The sequence below is a fragment of the Ascaphus truei genome, chromosome 18 (assembly GCF_040206685.1).
Source record: "Ascaphus truei isolate aAscTru1 chromosome 18, aAscTru1.hap1, whole genome shotgun sequence".
NCBI lineage: Eukaryota > Metazoa > Chordata > Amphibia > Anura > Ascaphidae > Ascaphus > Ascaphus truei.
Window position 1 is genome coordinate 22771258 of NC_134500.1, and position 16972 is coordinate 22788229.

At 44.5% G+C, this 16972-nt stretch overlaps 1 protein-coding gene across 1 annotated transcript in view; it reads left to right on the plus strand.

The window, feature by feature from the left end:
• ENTREP2 (endosomal transmembrane epsin interactor 2) overlaps positions 1-16972 on the plus strand; it is a 526354-nt gene that overhangs the window by 317011 nt on the left and 192371 nt on the right. Inside the window, exon 3 of the mRNA XM_075575857.1 lies at positions 9998-10108. Within this exon, the coding sequence (XP_075431972.1) occupies positions 9998-10108 (111 nt within the window). The remainder of the gene's footprint in view (positions 1-9997; positions 10109-16972) is intronic.

The window sequence follows — 16972 nt, forward strand, 5'->3', positions numbered from 1 at the left end:
CAAGCTTTTATTTAAGTGAAACTCTCATAGAATAAAAGTATAAGAATATATATGTCTCTATCTGCCTACTCCGATTATTATAATAATAAAATAGAACATATTACACCGACTCACTTTGCCTATACTTGAATACTTGAGGTTAGTAGGAAAAAGTTTAACATTTTATCATTATATGTAAATGAAAAAAACAAAACAAAGACTTTGATCGACATATTCTTCTAGCTGTCTCTTGTATAATTTCATTCTGTAAAATAATTGTGAGCACATTATTTATTAAGAATCGAGAAAAATAAATAAAAGCTTAAGTACACTGTCTATACGCATGCGTGTTGCATGGAACACATATATGTGTCTTTCAATGTAGGTGCATGCGTGTTCAATTGAACGCAAGTATGGGTTATTGAATGAAGGAGTATGCATGTTTTATGGATTACATATGCAGGTAATTTGGGAATGACAGCTCTGTGTAAAGTTATATTTACTTTGATTATCCATTGGCAGAGGCTGAAAATTGGATCGCAGCAACCCGTTGTAGAAGTTGTTGAAAAGAGTATGCTGCCCGCAGTAGTTCGACTTGACCATGTACAGATGCAGCCAACAGTATTAGATCACTTGCCTTGGAAAATCTGGGGCAAACTCACAGTAAATGCCTCAATGTAACGCTTGCGCTGCCCATGAGCAAGACAGGACCCCAGTACTGAGGTGGACAAGTATTGAACCACGCACCCACAGCAGCGAAGCGTGCCTGGCAGGCGGATTGTCATCGTAGCCGGGTCTGAGTTGGAGAGAGTGGGTTAGTCCAGATACTTTATATTGTGAATAAATGAATATAAGGCGCTAACAACTTAAATAATTAGTGATTACGTACAAGTTAATAGTGTAATATATATTGATATATGTGCTCAAAAAATAAATCAATCCCTGCTCAAACCCTCTGGTAGAACCTGTTCCCGGGTTCCAAGTAGAAAGATGTATTTCAGACAGTCCAGGGGGAGCAAAATATAGGGAAATGAGAAACAAAAAACAACAGTGCAAAATTAAGTGCAGACGTTGAGACTATGATGAAATATAAAGTCAATATCTTGGCTCTGCCGGTCTATCTACTCACAAGATATAAGTGGTAAGTATGCAGTTGGCAAATTAGGGCTGCCACCCCAGGAAGTAACTGTATGCTGTGGGATTCCCTCCAGGCTTATCTCCTCAGAGTGTCCCACTCCTGACGAAGCCATTGACAGCTTGCAGAGCTGGGCGAAACGCGTAGAGTGGTGTTTTGGTCTAGTGAGGGATCCGTAGCTGTACCTTCCACTGAGCAGTGACGTCACACGCACCGGAGGAGAAACGGAGCTGAGAGTCCCAGGTTGCTGATGAATGACATCCAGAGCCAGAGAGGAGGCGGTGAGATCGGCGGAGTACCCCCTAGATTCACTTTGATTGTGATACATGCGTTTTTATTTTTGGCACATTGTAAGTGCACATTTTATATGCTTATACACCTTTTATAAAGTTTATTGAAAGACAGATCGCGCTATGTAGCTTTGTTTCTTCCCTTATGTATATCGTGGTCACTCTGAGGAGATAAGCCTGGAGGGAATCCCACAGCATACAGCTACTTCCTGGGGTGGCAGCCCTATTTTGCCAACTGCATACTTACCACTTATATCTTGTGAGTAGATAGACCGGCAGAGCCAAGATATTGACTTTATATTTCATCAGAGTCTCAACGTCTGCACTTAATTTTGCACTGTTGTTTTTTGTTTCTCATTTCCCTATATTTTGCTCCCCCTGGACTGTCTGAAATACATTAGTCCAGATACTTGCCAAGGTCTTGCCCCTTAATGCACATAGGTGAAGATATTCAGTGCACCACCTGCTGACCACACATACTGAACGGCAATAAAAGAAATAACCGCTCAATAATTATGCCGGTTGACAGTAGCAGAAATGAGGCGCGGCAAACAAAATGTTCACATGGCTGTCATCTCACACTTTCTCGTGGTCACGGGGATAGTAAGTCTTGCTACATTTGTAGTAGGTACTTCTGGGTCACGTGACTTGGTCCTCTCATCTCAAAATATTAAGGCTAACTCCGTCTTCCTGATGCGTCGTATCCAATCACCCTATGCGTTTTGCTGAGGCTGCGTCAGGGTTATATACCTTAGCGCTAATAAATCAATTAAAGCTGACTCATATACAATTAAATACCCGTCATGATAGCAATGCAACAAAATATAGAATAGACTAATATCATAGACTAATATCAGCTGATGTCTACACATGTATAATGAAATGACTATTTTCAAAGCTAAATACAGGAAAAGGAAACTATTAAATGGTGTGCATATTATCTAAAACACAGATCTCAATACACCTAATAGATTTAACATCTAATGCCATAACATATCATTATAAATGACAAATAAATTAGAATTTTGAAAAAGACTAACAATATTATCACCATAATATATATAAATAAAGTGCTATAATGAATAAGCAACACCAAAAACAAAAAACATGTACAGTACCCTGTAATGATATATACATAGATCTACAACCATACATAAAATGATCTAATCTAGAAAGGAAACTAAATCAATATCAATGTTTAGCCCTTGAGGGACAAACGTTTTTAAATTACTGTATATACAGTATATCCAATAAGTCTCTTTTTGAGAAATGGGTTTTTATCCTATCCCCACCTCTGTGATGTGGATTAACTATGTCTAAACCCATAATTGAAATTCCATTTGTATTTTGATGGTGGAACTTTTTTGAAATGATTGGAGACACTGTGTCCCCAATCCTTTCTATATGTTCCCGATGTGTTCTCTGTTGTGTGTTTTTAGTTTTCTGGTTGTTCGACCCACAATGTATTTGTTACATGGACATATCAAATGATAAATGACTTGATCTGTATAACATGTTATAAAGTTTTTAATATCATATTCTTTATCATCTACATTTAACCTACATTTCTTCACACGTATTTGTTCCAGTATTAAATTCACATCCCTTGTATTTTAAGCATTTGCCCAACCAACTTTCTTTTTGATCTTCTTTCCTAAGGATCTGACTTGGTACAATTTGGTTTCTAATATTTTTTGCTTTTCTAAAAATTATTTGCGGATTCACAAGTAAAAATTCCTTTAGTATCTGGTCTTTATTCCAGTTTTTTGTAAAAAATGTCCTAATATCGGGGGCTTGATTATTATTTTTGAGAAAGATTGGAGTGGAAGAAATCGTTGATTCCACACGTGCATAAAGAGACACATCTGTGAGTTTATTACTTTAGAGAGAGGGGGGGGGGGGCATTTATCACTTCCTAAAATTGGATTACACAATGTTTTTCTCTTTGAGCCATAGATTCTATTTGTCTTTCTACATTGGACTGTATTATTTGGTGGGAGTAACTTGAACCAGGCTGCAGGGAAACTATTACAGTAGTTTAGAGTTCACTTTTGTTTATTAACACAGTCACAATATGTATTTTGTAAAAGAAGCACAGTTCTTTACATTTTATGTTGCATGTTCTTATTATAATAAGCAGATTTTTTTAGGCTAAAAACACATATGGCCATATTTACTTTACAAAATTACTCCATAAGACACCTTCTCTGCTGGAGGACACCTTATAGTCCATTTACTTGAATGGGCATGTAGAGATGTGTGCAGAGGATAGAACACCAGAGATGTTTTTGGAGAAATAAACGTAGGCTTTATTAGCCAGCAGCTTTAAACAGAAAACAGCTTCATATTAGCAATACAAAATTAGAGCAGAAAACAATAACCAGGCCCAGCCCCATGCAGGGGGCCGACTAGCATTCAGCAGTACCTATCTGAGGGCTGGAACGCTAGGCCTCTTACAAACCTTTGACACAGTCAAAAGAGATGTCCCTGTAGGCAGGGTGCTCTCCATGTCAGTACAGGGTCTGCAGTGTTGTCTGTGGGGGTTCCCTCTGGAGGATTTCTGGGGCCGGTGTTTCTTGGAACAGAGAGTCTCTCTTCAATCTGGGATCTCCCTGGCAGCACAGACTCTCCCTGTGCTAAGCTGAGATCCCCTCCAGCCTGTGCAGCAGCCTTTTAAGTTTGCTTGATTTGCCAGGTGGAGACTAGTCAATTAACCCCTGCTGCAATTAACCAGCTCCCTGCTGGACTCATCAGCTAAAGACAGGCTATATTTTGGAAGTTCTGTGCTGTCTGTATTCTGCAGGAGATAAGGTAGGGACAATGGTGGGGGTATATTTAATATGTATTGGGGTGGTAGGAGTATATTCAATATATATGGGGGTGGTGGGGTATATTTTATATATGGGGTGGCGGGGGTATATTTTATATGTATTGGGGTTGTGGGAGTATATTTGATATGTATTGGGGTGGTGGGAGTATATTTGATATATATGGGGGTGGTGGGAGTATATTTTATATGTATGGGGGTGGTGGGGGTATATTTAATATGTATGGGGTGGTGGGGGTATATTTAATATATACGAAGGTGGTGGGGGTATATTTAATACATATGGGGGTGGTGGGGGTATATTTTATATGTATTGGGGTGGTGGGAGTGTATTTGATATGTATTGGGGTGGTAGGGGTATATTTAATATATATGGGGGTGGTAGGGGTATATTTAATATATATGGGGGTGGTAGTGGTATATTTAATATATATGGGTGTGGTGGGGCTATATTTTATATGTATTCGGGAGCGTGTTTTTTTTTTTTTAGATGTATTGGAGGCGTCGCAACTTTTACCATTGTGTCCAGTATTTTTGGAAAAGGCATCTGGCAACCCTACCCACCAATGCTAAAAATGTAAAATCTCCATTCTAAGTCTAGCTAGGAGGGCTCGCTCTCCCCCCGCCGTGGCGCCCGGCACCCCCTCACCCCGCCCGGCACCCCAGCTCCGCTCACTCTCCCCCGCCCGGAAGTGGAACCCTGGCTCCGCTCGCTCTCCGCCCGCCCGGCACCCGGCTCGCGTCACAACCGCTCGCAGCCTAGCAGTGCAGCACTTCCGGTGCCTGCTGCTGTTAGTGAGCGCACTGTCTCCCAGTCACCCGCCTAGTCACTGTCACCCACCCAGTCACTGTTTCCCAGTCACCCACCCAGTCACTGTCTCCCAGTCACCCACCCAGTCACTGTCTCCCAGTCACCCAGTCACTGTCACCCACCCAGTCACTGTCACCCACCCAGTCACTGTCACCCACCTAGTCACTGTCACCCACCCAGTCACTGTCTCCCAGTAACCCACCCAGTCACTGTCTCCCAGTCACCCTCCCAGTCACTGTCTCCCAGTCACCCACCCAGTCACTGTCTCCCAGTCACCCACCCAGTCACTGTCTCCCAGTCACCCACCCAGTCACTGTCTCCCAGTCACCCACCCAGTCACTGTCTCCCGGTCACCCACCCAGTCACTGTCTCCCAGTCACCCACCCAGTCACTGTCTCCCAGTCACCCACCTAGTCACTGTCTCCCAGTCACCCACCTAGTCACTGTTTCCCAGTTACCCACCCAGTCACTGTCTCCCAGTCACCTACCCAGTCACTGTCTCCCAGTCACCCGGTCACTGTCTCCCAGTCACTGTCAACTGTCATTCACCCACCCACTATCATTCACCCACCCACCCAGCATCATTCACCGTCATTCACCCACCCAGTCACCCAGGCAGGCAGCCACATGTCTTTTGTTGAAAAGATAAAAATAAACAGGTTGCATTGTAATGTTTTTTTCTGTATCACAATAAGAAAACAGTTAAGTAAAAGTTGCGCGCTAAAAGATATTTTTTCGTGGTAAGTGCGCTTTGGGTTCGGGGGGGTGGGCTATGCGTTTGGAGGGGGACTGCTCCTTTCATTTGTCCCGGGCCCTATGATTTCTGTTGGCGTTCCTGCAGGGCCATATTGACTAAGCCTTGTGGAGCCGCATTATTTCCATGCTGCAGTTATTTGACGTCCTGACAATCCACAATCCTCTAAACCAGGGGTGCGCAAAGTTTCTACGCTGTGCCCCCCTGCCTGCCAGCCCGAGCGTTCACGCCCCACTTTCCTGTGAAATGACGCCGCTGGTTATGGGACGTCACATGACCCCGCGGCATCATTTGACGCGCGTTACCATAGCGACGCATCACATGACCCCTCCGCCGCGTTGCCATTGCGACACATCCAGAAGCCGGTTGAATCCCGGTTAATTGATGTTGCAGAGGCCTCGCGCAGTCCCCCGGCATTTAATTTAAATGCCTCAAAGAAGAGCGCGGGGCCTCTGCGACCGCCACGCCCCCCCCAAAAAAATCCAGTGCCCCCAAGTTTGCGCACCCCTGCTCTAAACCAGTGGTTCCCAACTTCTTCAAGAAGTCTTCAAGAAGCCCCAACATGTCAGGTTTTAAGGATATCCCTGCTGGAGCACAGGTGGCTCAATCAGTGGTTAAGTAATTTCGATTGAACCACCTGTGTGTCTTAGAACCTTAAGACCTACTGGGGGTTCTTGAGGACTGGAGTTCAGAACTACTGCTCTAAACCAAAAGGTCCCCAACTTTTTATTATCTAGAGTCTCATAATTATATAATCATGCTAACAATAATTAGTAGCTAGCATTAATCCCCAGACTTAAAGCAGCAATCATCCTGCAAATAATTTCCTTTTTTTGAGAATGACCCCTAAAAAAGGCATGCTGGCTAATGAATAAGGAGAACTTTGCATCGAAATATGCAGCTAACCATTCTATGTATAAGTAGAAAATAAGAAAAGGTTAATAATGCCAACGTGTTGCAGCTTGCTAGACAACCGCGAGGATCTGTTTGTGAATCAATATTTGTTTTTGTCGGGGCATACGCACATTCAGTATGTGGGATACCTCTGAACTATTCTTTCATTTCTAACATAAACTTCCACCTTATTTGATTAAACCTGATGTCAAAAAATCCGTTTCTGCATTGGTTGGAACGATTTTGCTCTCTTGCACTCACATATAAACAACTACTTTTCCATCGAATGACCACTGCTTACCTACTTAGAAACAAGATTTGCAGAATTAATAGGAGCAATCCTTCCAAAATAAAAAAGTACATCAAATAAAACCAAAATAGAAAAGCATACATATAACAATTAGTTAGCTCTAAGGCAGGGATGGCCAACCAATGGCCCGCAATGACCACGTATTCACCCGCGTTCATCAGCCATGCCTAGCTCCCCTCCACCGTGGGACCCCAGGGCTCCCACAACCTCCCCAAGATACAATTCTTAGAGGGGGAATCGAGTGAGAGAGGAGGGGAGGAATTGAGAGAGGAGGGAGGGGGGAGAATTAAGAGAGGAGGAGGGCAGGGAATTGATTGAGAGACGAGGAGGGGGGATTTGAGAGCAAGGAGGATGCGGGACAGTAGGACAGTGTCCTCCCCCCAAAATTGTGCCCATTTATTGACACCATGGAAGAAAGGTTGGCCACCCCTGCTCTAATGCAATAGTTCTCATCCTTCTACTGTATGAGAATCAGTAAATGTATGGGGACTATGTATCAAGATGATGCAGTTTACACATTGACGATGTGTATTAAACTATTAATAGAGCTTCCAATATATGGAGCTAATCACTATAGCATCAGGGATAATGATACCTTACACTTTGTGGGTTTTGAAACTACCCAAGGACAAAGTAAAACTTGGGCAGCAACAAATACAAACATCCATACACAACCCACTATAATACAGTATTAAGGTGAACAATAACTTACTGTTGATGCACTTACTGTTGTGATGTGAAAGAATGCTGATGTAAATTAGCTTAATACTGCACATTGAAGTGTAGAAATGCAATATGAAATTGATGCTGAGCAGTTAATGACAGCACAATTCACATTTAATGTCTTTGATACAGTATGTATTACTCCTATAGAGCGCTTGATAACCATGACCAAACTCTTACATGGAGACAAACAGTGCTAAAGCAGAACTATTAGTCACTGCATCCCATGGCTTAAGTGAAAGGATCAGTACAATTATTTTTTTCCATGGACAATAGTGCAGGTACAGTAATGGTTCATGGTGGGTTGTTAAGAACCAATGCACTTTGTTTCTTGCCTTGTACACACTCTTTTCTATTGGTGTTTTGACTGAATGATAACAGCATCCTGAGGAATAATAACCCCATTCAATGTTGGAAGGGCCTATATGTTCAGACACTAGAGCAGTGGTTTTAAACCTTTTTTAGGTTAAGGAACCCTATAATTATATTGTGAAATTCTGCAGAACCCCAACCCTCTCTAATAGCGCGTCTGAGATCAGGTGCATTGTAAAGAACCCCAACCCTCTCTAATAGCGTGTCCGAGATCAGATGCATTGTTAGGAACCCCAAATCTCTCTAATAGCGTATCTGAGATCAGATGCATTGTAAGGAACCCCTAACCCTCTCTAATAGCACGTCTGAGATCTGATGCATTATAAGGAACCCCAACCCTCTCTAATAGCGCATCTGAGATCAGATGCATTGTAAGGAGCCCCAGCCCTCTCTAATAGTGTGTCTGAGATCAGATGAACTGTAAGGAACCGCATCCCTCTCTAATACATCTGAGATCAGATGTATTGTACATTGTTCTGTATTTGATACGATTTTTAAATGATCTGAAAATTGCAGAAAACCCTCCTTTAGTGATACCCGGGGAACCCAAAGGTTCCTAGGAACCCCTGGCGAAAACCACTGCACTAGAGGGTATAATAGAGCACTAGATGGTATAATAGACCCTAGATTTCACCTGGCCAAGTTTCGCATTTGATACAGAACCTGTCTTGGAATAAATAAGTGAGGGGGAAACAAGTAATATTATACTAGACTAATGCAAAACATTTTTGACCAGTTTGCTGGTCGAGACAACATTGAGACATTTGGAAACTTAAGGTATAGTATATATGAAAACTGGTACCACATGAAATGTTTTATGTTTCACAATATGTTACAGAATATTGCTATTAAATCAAACAAAAACAGATGTATTGCACAGTAATACATAGTATAGTCATTGTATATGCAGATGTGGCTAGTGGTAAATAGCGTGAGATTATTACAACCGAATGCACAGGTCACAGCTGTTGCTTGATATTGAACAGCAATTTAGGATTTCAATCCATTACATTAATGTATGTACGTTTAGGAGGTTCAAAGAGCTAAGCATGTAACCCACAATTCAGAAAGCACTTATCATTGAAAAAAATGTCTTCTTTTGCCGTTCTGACAATATTAGAATTTTAGCAATACATTTCAAAGTCTTATATTATAGCAAATGTAGGGGTTTCTACACTTGCGAATAATTGTACTGTTCAACTGACACGGCAGGTGTAATGCAGCGTAACTGACACTGCAGGCAGGGCCATTTTAAGACCTTCGTAGGCCCTAGGCACTTTTATTTCTAGAGGCCTGTGTGTCCGATATTTTTACTCATTTTACGCTAATTTCATAGTTTGCTTGTTTCTTTCGATACTAGCGATATTTGGCATCGATACTTTTGTTTCGATATTTAAAGGTATCGATACTTCGAAGGCATTTTAAATTAACATTTGCTGTTTTCTCTTATTTTGTGATTTTATTTTTGTTTAGGTATTTTTTCAAGTGAAATATTGTAGGCCCTAAAAGGTTCGTAGGCCCTAAAAGGTTCGTAGGCCCTAGGCACTGTGCTTAGTCGGCCTAATGTATAAAGCGGCCCTGCCTGCAGGTGTAATGCAGTCTAACGGACATTGCAGGTGTAATGCAGTCTAACGGACATTGCAGGTGTAATGCAGTCTAACGGACATTGCAGGTGTAATGCAGTCTAACGGACATTGCAGGTGTAATGCAGTCGAACGTACACGGCTTCATTACACGCACTGTAACTAGCACGATTGTGAGTAGAGGCAATAGAATAAAACGTAAGAAATTGTCTAGTTATTTATTGCCGTACAATGGATGGGTTCAAGCTTTTAATGTGATAAATTGATGATTCTTAATCTGCTTTTTAATAACAATGTATCCCTCCCGGTTCATTTTCAGATAACCTTCTTCATGCTGCTTTCTGCTGTGTGTGTCATGCTCAACCTGGCCGGTTCCATCCTCTCTTGTCAAAATGCTCAACTAGTCAGTTCGCTTGAAGGCTGTCAACTGGTACGTACAAAGCACCCGAAAGCAAACACTTGAAGGATTGTACCTGCAGTACTATCCATTTTGACATTAACATTAGATATAATACAGTGCTCTGTTACTTTTTTGCTGGTGAGGGTGCATATCACTAACCCCATAGTTAGTGCCAGGGGTGCCCCCACTGTTTCAGCCCAAATGACAACATGGTGTATGGTTGCCCTCTATCTCTAGCTCTTTTAGGGTGCTCTCCCACATGGCTAGTCAAAGAAGGTATGTTTTGCCTTTACTGTCCTTTTTATATCCTTATCCCACATGTAATTAGGAAATCCTGCAGCATTTTGACATTTTTGAGAAATATTGATTTTTTTTTTGTCACCTCTTTCTTAAAAATGGCTGCTATTGGGATTTTCTAACAATTGCTTTATAAATCTGCTATTTGGATGTTTGGAATGATGAAACTTCCAAGGGCCTCCAACAAAAACCTCAAGTGCATCAACAGACAAACAGGTCATCCACACACAGGGAAAATCTGTATATTTAATTGTATTCATTGTAAAAACTCAGTCCAGTAAATAACAACCTGTTGACTAAGTGTTGCACCCATGAGATGTCAACTTGGGCCCCTTCATCCTGTTCAGAAGTATGTTCTATGAAATTTAGTGTTATGTTTACTAAGCGATGCTAAGCCATAGGATACCTTACCGAGCTGTAAGACACCTCACAGCTCATTCACATTAAGGGAACCATGGGAGTTGACAGGTGTGAAATTGACAAGCAACATGTTCCAGGCCTCTCCAGCTATCCAGGGGTTAAAGTCTCAATAAACTCTTCATAGAGGTGTAATATTGAGGTGGAGGGAGAAGAAGGCGAATGAACATTGTCACCTGGTTGTGTAGATACAAGTCACAGTGATACAATGGTTAATATTGCATCGCTGGAGCCACTTGGTGCAAATTGCAAAGCAGTGTGTATAGTTATTCCAGAAGGGTACAGGTTTACAGCAGAAAGCACTGGAGGTAAGATTGCCTCTTGTGAGTAATGTCAGGTAACATTTGTTACCTTTCACAGTGTGATAGAATAACTGCAGCCGGCAGACAAATGAGGCAAGAGACTTGGAGGCCCCTATGTTTTACATTTAGCAAAGTGCATTGACCAGGCACCAGCTGTTAGTACATATGAAGTCTTTTAAACAGTAGGACATCCTTCTATAACTCACTCATTTCCTTTTTCCTCTTTCATTCCTTAAGTACTTTAGAAAATACTTTTGTGCAGAAAAAAAAAATTGTTGTTAGCTTCTGCCAGGGTACTTACTGTACATCTGAAATGTATTTAGCTAGTTCTTTATATACTGTGTCACATTTTTTAACACATAATTTTATTGAATTTTTCCAAAGGGGAAGGGGTGTACAGGAGAAAGAGAGTGCAGCAAGACTTCCAACAAGCACCTATACAAAATATTTTGTGTACGTCTTTGATTTTGGTGTCTTATCTTTCATACATTTGGGGTAAATTCCTACACAATAAATAAATATATACAGGCTATACAATGTACTGTATGTACCCTTCTTACACATCTGAAGGTTTTATATGTTTGTTTTTATAGTTGTGATGTCCAGTTTAAGGTTATGGTGTCTACCACTACAGGACTATGGGAAGACATCCCAAGGGATGGAATCTTTGGGTTTCCTAGAGGAGGGTATTGGCTTGGTTGAGAGGTGGACGACCTTGGGATTGAGGGTTTTCATAAATCCACCAGGGCTGAAACACAATATTTCACATTTTAAATGATTATGTGTGCTGTGGTCGAGTTTCTCACCAATGTAGCAGAATTGTTAATGCTTTAGACCCAAATTTTAAAGAACCAGTACATTTAGGTAGTATTTACTTACAGACCTTTCTGATAACAGTGCAAGGATCTACAGAAGTGGGTTAATCAATAAAATGTGGTCGTTATTTTACTATTGAACTGAATCACCAGTAGCAAATAGTAATTTTAGTAAATGGTCTTGAGTTGGTAAAAATTAAGACCTTCATGTTTTTCTCAGTTGTTTAGCAACTTTAGCCACGTTATCTACTAAGACTTTTATTCACCCAATAGCTGGTATTCATTTTGGGTCAGAATCAGGAGTTGGGTAAAGGCTATACCCCCCTGTAAAAATGTAATGCCTGTATGCCCGCAGACCTGGCCAGTCCCCAGTACTGAGGTGGGTAAGGGTATAACACGCACCCACAGCAGTGAGGGTGTGCCCGGAGTGTGGTAATGCGTTGCCGGGCCTGGTAAGAAAGGGTTAACGTATACTTGCAGAGTCTGGGGTGTCAGAGATCGGAGAGTAATGTCCATGTGCCAGAGTTCATGGATTGGAGAGAGCAGCATAGTGATGTCCGTAAGCCAGTGTTCAAGGGTTGGAGAGAGCAGCGTAGTGAAGTCCGTAAGCCAAGGTTCAAGGGCAGGAGAAAGCAGAGTAGTCAAATCCAAAGCAGTACACAAGTTCAAGCCAAGGGAATCCAAACAGGGGCAGGGACAGGAACCAGCGCTGAAACAGACAAGGGAGCTAGGCATAGACACTGCACACACAGGAGCTACAGGAAAGCTTTGCAGAGCAATGAGTAAGAGGACAGAGTGGGGTTATAAAGGAAGGAGAACCAATAGGGAAGAGAGGAGGAGCAGAGGCTTGAGTGAGAGTTTGCAGGGATAGGTCTGAGAGAGCAGGGGAGGAGACAGGTAAATAATCAAGAGAGATGGCTTGTAAGCCACAGGGGGCGGAGCTAGAGTTTAGGGGTGGCAGATAACTGGAGCGAGTGCGCGCTCCCTGTGTAAGAGTGCTACGCACGTGCACCACACGTGTCACAGGGCGCGAGGGACGCACCGAAGGCGAGAGGGAAGGAGAGGTGGAGGAGCAAGGTAATGTAGAAGCTGGGGGAATAGAGGCACGCCGAGGGATGCGGGTGCCGCGGAGGGGAGCGAGTGACTGGGAACGCGCACACACAGTGCGGGGGGCGCGCACGTGACCCAAACGCGCGCCAGGGTATGCCAACCGCGCCGCGGAGGAACGGCCGCGAGGGAAGGAAAGGGAGAGAGTGAGGACGCAGGGAAGAGGGAGAGCTAGAAGTTGTGGGAACAGAGGTGACGGGGACACGCTGGGGAGCGTGAGTTCCCTGATCCGTTACAAAAACAAGACTATATAAGGAGCTCACCAATTCCCATTGGAGAAGCAGTCAGTGGTGGTAATAACTGATTATTAAGCTTTAAATGTGAAGTGATGAAGTCAAAAGTATTTAGCCTCCGCAGTGTGCCTTTTTATTTTAATTTTCATCATGACAATGCAAATTATTTGGAAATACATTTCTATGTTGGAAAAATATTGATGTAAACCAATATTTCTCATTGACTCATATTGATTTGTTTTAAAGGTGCACTGTACTATATATACATATATACAGAGCAGGAACTAGGTATTTTAGCGCCTGGGGCAAGTACTACCAACTGCGCCCCCCACCCCCCCCCCCCCTCCCTTAAATCCATTTTTTCCTGAAGGGACGAGGGTTGTTGAATGAGGGAGGGGGGTGGGGGGAAGAGAGATCAATCCTCTCTTCAGTAGCCCTGCAAATTCCCTTCCCCCCCCCCCCACACACACATTGCCCCCACCCTTTCTCTCACACACAGTCCCCCCTCCTCTACCTCCTCCTTCCCCACATTCTCTCTCCACCCTTCCTCCCTCCACAGTCTCTCTTCCATCCTCCCCCAACCATTATCTCTCTACCCCATTTTCCCGCCATTCTCTGTCCCTCCTCACCCACCATTCTCGCTCTACCCCCTCTCCCCACCAGTCTCTCTCTTCCTCCTCCAAAAGTCTCTCTCTTCACCTCCCCCCAACAGTCTCCCTCAACCCCCTTTCCCCCCTAACAGTCTCACTTAACACCCCTCTATCCCCCAGCAGTCTCTTTCAACTCTCCCCTTCCCCCAACAGTCTCTTTAAACTTCGCCCTTCCTCCCCAACACTCCCTCTCCCAGTAGTGGGATTCAGAAATTTTAGCAACTGGTTCTCTCTCACCCCCCTCCCTCCATCCTCTCTCACTCCCCCATATCCTCTCTCACCCCCATATCCTCTCTCACACTCTCCCTTCATCCTCTCACCCTCCTCCCTCCCTTCATCCTTTGTCACCCCCCCATCCCTTCATCCTCTCATCCCCCTCCCTGTTATTCTCACCCCGACTAGACAGTCAGACACACACACACACTCAAAACAGAAGAAATACACACAGGACACAGACAGGACAATGGGAGGACACAAGCAGGACAGAGGCAGAAGCAGGACACACAGGACACAGAGGACACAGGCAGGACACACAGGTAGACAGGACACAGGCAGGACACAGACTCACCTTTCTCTGCACCATGCTTTTCCTCCACTCTTTGACCCTACCCCCAGACTCCTGGCACCTCATCCTGATTAGCTGCTTCTGTGTAATGCAGCCAATCAGGATGGATCAAGCTGCCCAGACCCCTAGCAGAAGCTCTGATCTCTCCCTTCTCGCACCGGTTCGGCGAACTTGGGAAATTCTAGGTACAGGTTCGCACGAACCGGTGCGAACTGGCTAAATCCCGCCACTGCCTCTCCCCCATACCCCACCAGTCTCTCCCTCCCCTCTCCCAACAGTCTTTCAACTCTCCCCTCCCCCCAAGTCTCTTTAAACTCCCCCCTCCCTCCCCAACAGTCCCTCTCCCCCATACCCCACCAGTCTCTCTGTTACGCCGGTGCTACCCGCAGACCAGACCCGTCCCCTGTGCTGAGGTGGGACGTAGGGATACACGCACTCGCAGCAAAGGGAGCGTGTCCGGAGTGTGGTGTTATTGTTTCCAGGCCAGGTATAGTAGTGAAGACAATACTTGCCGGTACCGGTAGTAGAGAAGGAGTGGTTATTGCCGTTGCCAAGATCAGGGATGCCAGAAGTAACGAAGTCCAAGTAGAGCCAAAGTCGAGAGCCAGAGGGGGTAGTCGTCCAATCCGCATCAATACCTGAGGAGTCACTGAGAGAATAGTCAAATGCTTCCATACAGAACTATGTCGAGCGATGAGTGATGGGAAGCACAGGCATAATAAAGCTGGGCAGGCCAATGGGGAAAGGGGGCAGGCCTGGAGGACTGCAAGGAGTCCTCCCTGATAGGAGAGAGGTGTTACAGCCCAGCTGAGTGTAATCATTGCTTTGCATTGAACTGTGTGATGCTTGGGGGCGACGCCTCACTGCAGAAGCAGAGGTTAAATGTGCTCTGTTAGGCGTGTCCTCTGTAAGCTGAGAATGCATGCACATAATGTCTGAGGCTGGCGTGCATGTAGGAGGGCGTGGACGCACCCGGCGCTGAGTAGGGGAATCGCCGAGGGGAGTGATCCCGCGACGGCGGCAGGGGCGAGGAGCCGTGGAGGCCGGTAAGGCCTTATTATTTTGTGTGTCCAGGGACTCCCTACGGAGAGGGAGTGCTTTGTGTGGGAAGCGAGGAGAACGCCGATTCCTGACAGTACCCCCCTCTTCAGGAACGGCCTCAGGACGGTCCAAGAACGGTTTCTCTGGAAACTTTTTCCTGAAGGACTTAAGAAGGGCCGAGGCATGAATGTCCTTTGAAGGTACCCAGGATCTTTCTTCAGGGCCAAAGCCCTTCCACTGCACCAAGAACTGAAGCTGACCCCTGGATAGGCGAGAATCCAAAAGAGAGTGAACTTCGTATTCCTCGTTATTTTGTACAGTAATGGGATCCGGTTTACGAGTCTGATCCGGAAAGAATTGACTGGAGATAAATGGTTTTAAGAGGGACACATGGAAGACATTGGGAATCTTCATACTGGGTGGTAGTTGGAGCCGGAATGCCACAGGATTGATTTGTTCACAAATAGGGAAGGGACCCAGGAACTTAGGTGCCAGTTTAGGAGATGGTACCTTGAGGTGGATATTCCTAGAGGAGAGCCATACCAAATCCCCTGGTTTGTAACTGGGCGCCGAACGACGACGACGATCGGCCTGTAGTTTTGATCTGCGGGAGGAGTTGAGAAGGGTAGACTGAATCCTGGACCATGTGGTTTTGAGGGAAGAAATGTGTTCATCTATGGCTGGTACTCCAGAAGGAACGTTGGGGATGGGAAGACAGGGAGGGTGGAACCCATAATTTATAAAGAAGGGAGACTCCCGGGTAGACTCGGTTTTTGCAGAATTGACGGCATATTCTGCCCAAGAGAGGAGTTGAGCCCAATCATCCTGGAAATCGGATATAAAACATCTCAGGTACTTCTCCAGGGATTGATTGATTCTCTCCGTTTGTCCATTGGACTGAGGATGATAGGCGGAAGAGAAGGAAGAAGAGATGCCCAATCTCTTCGTGAAAGCTCTCCAAAATTTGGATACGAACTGAGAACCTCTGTCAGAAACAATGGACGAAGGGATCCCATGAATCCGGAAAATCTGCTCCGTAAAGATATCAGCAAGGGCGGGGGAGGTGGGTAATCCTTTAAGTGGAATGAAATGGGACATCTTCGAGAACCTGTCCACGACCACCAAGATAGTGTTCATTCCTCTGGACCTGGGCAACTCCACAATGAAGTCCATAGAAATGTGGGACCAGGGGCGGTCGGGAACTGGAAGGGGTAACAGAAAACCCTGAGGCTTTTGACGGAGTCTTGCTTTGAGCGCACGTGGGGCATGCGTGGGTAAACTCCAGAATATCTTGAGACATCCTTGGCCACCAGAAATTCCGACTAATGAGATCAGTAGTCTTCTTAAAACCTGGATGACCTGCAGATTTAGAGGAGTGACCGCAAGACAGGACCTCTGGAACAAATTTGGATGGTACAAAGAGTTTGTTGTCGGGAACGACCACGTCCTTGGGAATGCGTCTCTGGG